This window comes from Hibiscus syriacus, unplaced genomic scaffold, assembly GCF_006381635.1.
Source record: "Hibiscus syriacus cultivar Baekdansim isolate YM2019G1 unplaced genomic scaffold, ASM638163v2 tig00117032_pilon, whole genome shotgun sequence".
Classification (NCBI taxonomy): Eukaryota; Viridiplantae; Streptophyta; class Magnoliopsida; order Malvales; family Malvaceae; genus Hibiscus; species Hibiscus syriacus.
Genome location: NW_024063532.1, coordinates 1,069,844 through 1,079,709, shown reverse-complemented (window position 1 = coordinate 1,079,709; position 9,866 = coordinate 1,069,844). Strand labels below are relative to the sequence as shown.

Genomic DNA, 9,866 nt, shown 5'->3' with positions numbered 1-9,866 from the left:
TATATAATATATAGTTTAATGTATAAGATTTGAGAACATTTTTCAGTATTTTTTTACTATTTATTTATTTATTCATTCATTTTTATTTTTATTTTTATTTTAGGTTCAATTAATGTCCAGCAGAAAGTCTAATCAGGTAAGCCTGATCCAGTAAACCCGGATTAGGTGGACCTGACTCAGCCTAGAATCCTAAAATTAGGGTTTTATCTTAAGCTAACGTCGTCGCAAGGGAGCGTGCGTGGAGTAAGTAACTGGTCGAGGTTAGGGACTGAACCATCCTAAAACCCCGACCAACAACGCACAGGAAAATCGGAGCAAGTAACCCACGAATCCTCTCCCGATCGAGACTAAAAATAACCCAAAACCGAGGCTATAAAAAGCCTCTGACGAAGCCAAACGAAGAACACGACAAGATTCATCACGAAAACAACAGAAACGACATAAATCCAAAAGCAAGCAAGCAATATCCAAGCATAAAACCACAAAAAATCCTAAAACCATTCAGCCATACAACCAAAACACCGAAAACACCAACAAGCAAAGTTCAAACATAAACAAAATAGGCATATATCAATGGTGAGAGTATAAAGGGAGCATCATTGGAGCAGTAATCATCGAGAAACCGAGAAGACGAGACGAAAAAGGTAAAAGTTGAAACTTTTTTATCTAGATCTACACCAACTCGGCTCGTTTTAGGATAATCAGACCTTAGATTTGTGATTACGGGGTCGGGAAGTGTATTTTTGGGGAGTTTGGATTTTTTCCAACCACCGGAGGCGGCGGCCGGACCATCGTGGCCGATTTGGGTCGAGAGAATGTGAGGGAGAGAGCATTTGGCTTTTGGAGGGGGAGAAGAAATGAGAGAGATGTTAATTTTTTTTCGGTTTTGGGCATTTATAAGGGGGATCTATGTGTAATTACAAGATTTTTAAATTATTTTCACAGTCCCTGTAAGTTTGAAATGTAATTCATTTTAATCACCTGTTGTAATTTTACCCCTGAATTTTGAATTGTTTTGATTTAATCCCTGTTTAAAGTTCTTATATTTTACAAATTAACCCCTCCTAACTTTATATTATTTCTTGTAGCTTTTAAATAATATCAATTTGGTACCTTAATTTTAAATTTTTCGCGGTATAACCCTTTTAAATTGAATGTTATTTTATTTAAGTTAATTTAATTTTTATTTGTTTTATTCGAACACTCATATTACCTTTTTAGTTAACTTCAGTTTTGACACTTTTTTTTATAGAGGCAATTTTTATCGATCAGAAGTAAGTAATTCGAATCGAATCTTTAAATTTTAATTTTAATTTTAATTTTCACAATTAAGACAACCGACAAATTAAAATGGTATCGAAAGGGTAGTTCAAGGGTGCTAATCATTCCTTGACTGCAACCAACTCTCGAATCTGATATATTTCTAGTAAAAGCAGATCAGGTAAGATGGTGTCCGATCAACCTAAATATGCCTTAGATCAAAGGCATTGCTACTATTGTCTGGGTCAATTTGAATTGGATAAAAAGTGGAAATACTAAATTGTGCAATCCTCTGTCTTTTATAGTAAGTTTGATGTATCTTTTTTTTTTTTTTTTAGTGGTGTTAGACCTTTTGGTGTATCTCTAATGCTTTCCGGATATGATGACAAGGGTCCACGATTGTATCAGGTATTTCTAATAGTAATAGTTTATTATGTGACCAAGTAGAGATTGCAGACAATGTTTATGTGCTTTTTATCTTTATGATTTTGTTCCTTGTTGCTAGGTGGATCCATCTGGTTCCTAATTCTCATGGAAAGCCTCGGCAATGGGGGAAAATGTCTCAAATGCAAAAACATTTCTTGAGAAGAGGTATTTGCCTAGAATCTGGTTCTTATAGAATTCGACTCTAAATATTTTAAAAAAATTATATGAGTTGTTAAGATTGACTATGTTAGGATGTCAATTTATTTAGCATTTGATTATATAAAATAAATATTCATCATCTTTTCCAGAACTGAGTTGGACCTTTTCTTACTTTCCAGTTCTTTGTTGTGTAAAGAGTCTATACTAAAGACTGAAATTTCCGTTGATTGTTTTTACCGTTGTAGATATACTGATGATATGGAACTTGATGATGCTGTGCATACTGCTATTTTGACTCTCAAAGAGGGGTAATGTCCATGCCGAAGTTTCCTCCAGCTTTATGTCACTGTTGAGGAAGATTCATCTTCTATATGTAACAAAAGAAGCTCACAAAAATGTTTGATCTTGGGTTGCCTTTGCTATTGTGTCTATCGTATCTCACGTCCAGTTGTTTCAATATGCAGATTTGAAGGACAAATCTCAGGGGAAAATATTGAAATTGGGATTATTGGAACTGACAAAATATTCAGGCAAGCATTTCTTCGCCTCTTTTCTCCTTTTACTAAATCATTTGACACTCATTTTTGTTGTCCATTTCAACTTCCTATTCCCAAATTTCAGAATCTTTGTTTCTGCTTATTGCATTGTTCCTTTCGTGATGGCTTGATTACTGTTTTTTTTTAGGCTACGTTGCAGGGTACTAACCCCAGCTGAAATAGATGATTATTTGGCGGAAGTCGAGTAGCTTATCTTCTTACCAGAGACCATCTAGAGGTGTTTTTATGTAACATTTGTTTTGAGACGTTCATTTCAGTCGAGAATGCTTTACATTTGTGGTATACCTATGTTTATTTTCCCCTTTGCTACACTTGAATGACCAGATGCTTTCCTATGGATGAGGGAATATCCTGAGGGTCTCTTCTTGATTTAACCCAAATGCCTTGTTCGTCTAAAACCAGCCCTTTATTTGGCCAGCTGGTACCAGAAATGGGGGATACTTGGCTCATTCACCAACAATATCTCATGCCTAGTTCACCAAGGAACTGCTCCCAACTCTAGTTTCAACAACAATTGATCGATGCAATGCCGGGGCTGTGAAATTGAAATTCTGAAACAATTAAATGTATGGGACACCGTATGCAGCAGAGGTTGCTGTTATCATTACGACCAGTTTGACAAACTTCAAATATTAAATGCTTGACCGCTTAGTATAGGAATAATGTTCTCCAGTCTAAGATGAAGCTGTCAACTTCAAATGATCTAAAAAGTAACCGATAATGGATAGTATTAGATTCTAAGTTGACGGTTAGGGATATTATTTTATGTTAAAGGTGAATTTTTAAAATTTTAGAAAAAATAAATTAATAAAATTATAAAAACAGATTATTAATATAAAATATATAATAATTTCAAAAAAAAAATGAAATGACTCTGTCCGTTTCCTTGGTCTATCCCTATTGACGGCCGAAAAAAAGGTGGCTGTTCGATTAAGATGATGATGGTTAGCGACAGGAAAACAGAAATTCTAAAACATCGATCTCCTCCCGGAGGCTACGATGGTGACAGGGCCCCAAGGCAAGTCACTTCCTATCCATTTTCTAATATTAAACACTGTTTCAATCAAACCATATTACTTAATCCAATTAAACTTTAGACAGTCTAATGCAAAAATAAAGTTGGTCAGTGGAGACTGCTGAGAAAGAGGAGGTCCCCCAACAACTCGTATTCGGAATTCTTGAATATGACCAATTACAAAGGGACGTCGAACCTTTTTTTTATAGCATAAAATTAAAACCGAACCATCCAACCCAATCCAACGCACAACGAAGAATATTTTGCAAATCAGGTTAGTTAAACTGCCATTGTCGACATACTGACTCTACCCAATTAATCTTATTAAGGGTTAGCAACCATACCTCTGATGTTAACCCAAAAATATGACACACACGTGAAGTATTTACAATATAATAATTCGTATAAAAGTATGAGTTGATTGATAAAAATAGTTTATCATGTTGACATTTTAATAATACTATGGTTCGCTGAATATTAAAAAATGTTTAATTAATAAAATAAATAAAATGTTTTATTAAATACGAAATTACCCCTTTTATATGTATATATGTTAGTTAAACTCTTACTATAATTTAAATAATTTGCTTTTTGAGTTATACTTTTAGTAGTGTTTTATTAAACAAAAGATACATTACTCTTCAACATTTGGGTATTTTCATTCATTTAGTAGCTAAAAGATAAAATAAATAAATTTCATTATTTTTTTCATTTAGACTTTTAATTATCGTTTGAATTTCATTATTTAATAAATGAAAAAAACATGTTACATTCTTTTTTAAGATTTATATTGCAATATATTTTTATTGGGTTAATGTTGTGAACTAATCAGACGTTAATTAATAAAAAAAATCTAAAAAATAAATTGAATTGATGATATCAAATATTAATTGTCGTCGTTGATATTTCTTTATTTTTTTTCTCTTTAATTTCTAATCCTGCATTTGTAATTTTATGACACATTCTTCTATACCTTTTTGCATGTTTTTTATTATAGTTTGATTGTTCTTGTCATTTATTTTTCTCATAGTTAGATTTGACGAATAATCAAGATGGTGTTCATTTATTATCTTATTGATCTTCCATGTTTTAGACTCTCGAATTGGATTTGTATATCTTGTAGGTAGTTTTCTCACGATGTTTTGACTCTGGTTTGTGTTTGTCGGTGATCTTTCAATAGTTAAATCCTCTGTTATGGTTTTTTTGTAGAAGTCAGATCTATTCGTATCTACATATTTTTTGATTTTTTTATGGGTTTTTCACATGTTCTTTTTATGGTCATTATACGATCTTAAGTGACTAGTTTATTGTGTTAATAGTTATAAAATAATATCTTAATCATGTGTTTAATTTATGAATATAGTTGTAAACCCTTGTTATAATTTTGAATATTTTTTTCTTTTTTAGTAATTAGCTGCTTTTATTTTTATCCAAAAAAAATAAAGGTACTCATGTAATTTACTATAAATAAAACTACACATTATAATAAAAAAACAAAAACTTACTATTAAATTATTTTACATTGAACCTATCAAGTGACCCGGTAAATAAAATATTATTTTTTAGAGGTTCTGAATTTAAGTAGTTATGTTTGTGAAGTGTATGCATTTTTAATTGATTAAAAAGTTATAAACATATATTATTTAAAAATTATGTTACGTAGACTAATAAATAAATAACCACTAAAAATAATCATTGACTTAATTTTTTATTTTAAAATTTTAATTTACCTGCATTTCAAAATATTATTTTTTAAGGAAAAAAATAAATTTTCACCCGATACAAAGTCTAGTTCAAAAATAAACCTAAAAACATGTCGCTCTTAAGGATTACCAATTCTACGAGAAATGGGAAGGACATGGCCCTTTTTTTATTATTTAATTCAGTCCCCAATCGACTTATGAGGAACAAAAGAAAATGTAAGTCTGATTATTGACCATCGAGATGCCAATGTCTGATGGCAACTTAGACCTCAGAAGGTTCCTAGAAAGCCCAAGTGTCGCTGTTTATTCCGACGATATTCCGACGATGTACCATGAAAAAAGCTTGCTTTTATGATTAACAATCAATATATATATATATATATATATATATATACCCTTCCAGTCCCATGCCATTCTCGATTTGCACCTAACATACATTTTCTCTAAATCCATTTTCATCCACCTTTCTTCTTCTTCTTCTTCGATTCTTGCCACTTGTTCCCGTTGTCACCGATACATTCTGTTTCACTTGTTTGTAACGCTTTTTTTAGACTCTCTGCATGAATATCGCCCCTTCCATGGAGAAAATGCAATTGTCACCGATGAGAAATGTCAAGAGGCGGGAAACAGAAAAGGCAAGGACCAAAAGGGTATGGAGATTGAAGCTTAATTTAACTTGGCAACGTATCAAGAAGGCCTTGAAATCCACTATGAGGCATCGCCTTCATCTTCATCTTGCATCGAACCTCAACAAGCTCTCAACTCTGAAACTTAATCATCGTGATATGGCTATCATTAGGCCTATTCGACATGTAATGAAAAGGAAGAAGACCTTTCGTTAATAAACCGATTCCTAATAAGGCCAAATAATTGACACTCAACCATAAAACTACATGTAGAGGTGAAGAAGCATGAATTTAAAAAATCCAGCTTCATATACAAATGCAATCCAAGATCAGAGTGCAAGAAAAAAACACAAAAGAAAATTTCATCTTCTATTCTAAGACTGTAAGAATGATAAAGCATGGGTCAAATACCAAATTTTATACTAATATCCATCAATATGCAACCAAGGAAGTAGAAATTTACAGGCAACAGAGCTGCCAGTATTTGAGAAAGTATATAACACTAATATAATCTGCCTGAGAAAAAAAAAATATAGCCATTAAGAAAAACTTAACAGTACAAGGTACATACTTTGCTTTTTTTGATCTTCTCGCATTCGCATTGCTAGAGGATCCCTTGGGATACGGTTATCAGTGCCCATCATAATCCGATATTCTCGATCTGTTTGATGAGAGAACATTTCAATCAGTTGAGCGTTTTCATCTTCACCAGTCTCTTCAAAATGTTTCTGAATAGCTTCACGTGAAGTGTCTCTTTTCCATGCTTTCGCCCATTCAGAGTAGTATGCCATTGGACCAATTCTTTCTAGTCTTTCTTGTTCAGCTTTTAGCCTGCGGAAATCAGCACCTGGTTGAGTATAAAAGTAGGATTGCTTGCTTAGTAAGTCTTTTATTCAAACAAGGTATATAACCTCTATTTAAAGAGGCTGATTTGCATAACTAAAATTGAAATCAGAATTTTTAAGAAACCGTAAAAGATTTTGGTCTCTCTTTCAAGAAGTACTAAGGTTTCAGCCTCTCTTTGACGAGCTGAATCATTAATCCGAAAGATAAGATTGCAAGATTGCAACATATAGGCATGATATTTTGGAGTGCAACTTCTAAAGTTTAACCACAAACAATTTTCACTTTCGTAGGTAGTTGTAATGATATTGATCTAGTGATCTGCCTTCCTATTTTCTCCTTCGGCCTGCTAAACTATTAAGAGAGAATCACTGGCACGGAGCAAAATTCCGTTCCCATACTCTTGGTTTATATTTGATTCATGCATTTTAACGAATTTGTTGGTCTTTGCAGTTTGGGGTGGAGATCCCGTTTACCCAACCGTGAACTACATTCAAGATCCAGATGAAGTGATTGATTATAGGGGACCAGATTTTCATGAACCAACACCAAATATGCTGGCCCATCTAAAGGAGGTTGATATTCTAAGTTTAAATCTATTATTTTACTCCTTCCCTCAAATTGAATAAGCAGATTTTGTTCTAGTTACTTAAAATGTTCCATTTATTTTATGATTGGTAAATCCGTTAAAATGCAGAATAATTTTTGTAATTCAGTTTCAATAATTAAATAGGCCCATGTAGCTTCATAAGCTGTAGTTCTAATTGGAGTTATGTAGGGCAGATAGTTGGGGTCTTGTTGCCATTAGTAGTACTTCAAACCACTAGCCTAAGGTTCTTGTAACTAAGTTTTTTCTTATATACTTTCTCTTAATTTAGACTTCTTTACTTTCTTGTATAAATATTCTAAGAAAAAAGAAAGTGAGGATTTGAATGAATAGAGAACAAAAGTTCTGTTCAAATTGATTACTGAGAATTACAAAAGTAAAGTTTAACTAAACAATTTTTTAACCTTTTATCTCCTAAAAAGGTTTATCCTATCTTGTTTTTTGAGCCTAAAAGGATTCAAGCACAAGACCGACTTGGTTAGATATTGAGGCTTCTTTTTGCCTAAAGCTTGTGTTCTTTTCTCTTTTCTGGGGTGCGTATTTTTCTTTACTTGAAATTTACTTTTCCTATTTGTTATTCCCTAAAGCAATAGTCACGTGCTTCAGTTTTGTTCCCTATTTATTAGTGCCTCTGTCAAGTGCTTACTTTTCCTTCCTTTGATCAGCATGGCAAAATCATATCGAGGGAGGATCTTGAGAAAATTTTGGCAAAGGAGAAGACTGAAGAACTTGAGGTAATTAATAAATGAGTATAAACATCATGCACTAACCTTTTCTGAATGGAATGAACAATAAAATCCAGTTATGCCATTTCAATTATCTATGCTGCATTATTTATTGGTAGCCAAAACTATCTAATGTTACATTACTTTGTTATTGGTTGAGTTAGATTTCATATTTTAACTGGATTCATGGTGCATAAGAAGACTGTTAAAGCAAATGAATCATCACTAGAAGTGATTTCAACTAGTTATTGATAACTTGTAATTACTGCAGATGACAGATATTGATGATGCTATGGCTCGAGCTGTTGATATTGGTGAAAATGAAGTGAGTTTAATTGTCTTCCCTGCTTTTGCTTTCATCCTTTATAAATATATATTTCTCTGTGTGTGTGTGTGTGTGTGTGTGTAATTAACTTATTCATACTTGGAACTAGTTGCTTCATGCTGTAGTTTTGACTTTTAGGATGATGAAGAAGATGACGGTGAAGGTGGTGGTGAAGGAGAAGAGAAAATAACTCGCAATTGGAGTGTTCTGAAATCTACACCTCAGCTTCGAAAGTCAAAGGTTCATTGTCATTCTTTTGTTTGACTGGGAGGTTTTCTAGCATGACTTACTTTTTTTTGAGTAATTTTCTAGCATGATTGTTCTCTTACAGTCTGTTTCAAGCAACATTGTAAGTTCCTGATGCATTCTTCCTTAACTGTGCAGGCTAAGCCGAAAAAGGAGGATCCAATGTCCTTGGAAGAGTCTGTCGATGATTCTGAGAACCTGACTGATTTTCTAATGGACTTTGAAGAAGAGTGAGGGTTATATACCGGCTTGATGCATACGATACGATTTGCTAGTGAGTAAATTCGCAAGTTACAAAATAAATGCTACAAAACAGAAAGACGGGTGTTGGGGAGATGGTGGATACGTGAGGGAAAGTGAAGATGGTGATTTTGGTGAAACGTCCCCAGGTTTTTCATGTCGAAAATGAACTCTTATCGGTTGATATGTGGGCTACTTGGGAGGGCATTTGAAAACTTTGACAGCTGAATGAACATTCCGAGGTGGTTCTTCTGCAATTACGGATTAGAGGTTTAGCTCTTCATGTGCCAATGTTTCATTCATAATTACATGCTTATTAAGAAATTAGTTGAATTTTATTGACATGTTACACCTCAAAAGTGGTTCCCTCGCGTATAAATTAATTGAAAAATAATGATTTCATCAATTGGTTTTAAGATAAAACAGGAGATGCAAAGTGCTTTAAAAGCTAATATACAGAGTGGGTTTGGATAGATTTTAGAGCTGACGAACTTTCACGCATTCCTATCAGTTTCAACTCCTATCCACCCAGATTTTAAAAAGAGAGAATAATAATAACAATAGTAAGTTGATGTGGCCTTCAAGCATTTGATCTGGTCAAAAGCTTGCTTTCTTTTTTGTTTAAATTAACCTGAATAGTCGCAAGTTGGTGGAAAAAGAATGGCGCTGCGCAGGTGAGGCCGCCCATTCATTATTTCTTTCACACAGCATATATTTATGGTTTAGGTTATGAACCATTAACCATCCATAATAATGCACTAATAGGTTCTTAGTTAAGACTTCCAAATATTCTACTCCAAATTAAATATCAGAATCTCTGCATATACTTCATATATTCAAAATTTACGTTGTTTTTTCTGTAAAAAATGTATAAATAAATCTAAATTTAATTTTTCATGCTAAACTTAAAAGAATAAATAAAATATGGAATGCATGCATGGTACATTCCACAATGGATGGTGCTTCTTTTCGTCGGCATTTAATGAATAGGTACTGTTGAAATTATGGAATACATTACCAACCCACGAATAAATGTCAGAATCTATGTTAGCCTTTTTGGATGTGAGCAATGACCTTTTTACCTGTTTTTTAACATGGGGATTAATTTTGTTGTAGAGAGTAGGGACAATGGAT

The 9,866-nt window shown here is 33.1% G+C and overlaps 1 protein-coding gene and 1 pseudogene across 1 annotated transcript; both read left to right on the top strand.

The window, feature by feature from the left end:
• Positions 1–1,446: 1,446 nt before the first annotated feature.
• LOC120196373 lies at positions 1,447–2,713 on the top strand (annotated as a pseudogene).
• Positions 2,714–3,401: 688 nt separating this feature from the next.
• On the top strand, positions 3,402–8,814 carry LOC120196372 (protein PLASTID TRANSCRIPTIONALLY ACTIVE 12, chloroplastic-like). The gene is made up of 7 exons (XM_039198191.1): positions 3,402–3,420; positions 5,672–5,770; positions 7,043–7,164; positions 7,862–7,930; positions 8,193–8,246; positions 8,385–8,486; positions 8,631–8,814. The coding sequence occupies exons 1-7, from the start codon at positions 3,402–3,404 to the stop codon at positions 8,724–8,726; spliced, it is 561 nt and encodes a 186-aa protein (XP_039054122.1). The 3' UTR covers positions 8,727–8,814.
• The last annotated feature ends 1,052 nt before the right edge of the window (positions 8,815–9,866 follow it).

What these genes read in the sequence shown, in the direction of transcription:
- LOC120196372 (XM_039198191.1), top strand. An exon ending in AAAAGGCAAGGACCAAAAGG is followed by an intron (nt 5,771 to 7,042) that starts GTATGGAGATTG and finishes TGGTCTTTGCAG; the next exon opens with TTTGGGGTGGAGATCCCGTT. An exon ending in CTCAGCTTCGAAAGTCAAAG is followed by an intron (nt 8,487 to 8,630) that starts GTTCATTGTCAT and finishes TTAACTGTGCAG; the next exon opens with GCTAAGCCGAAAAAGGAGGA.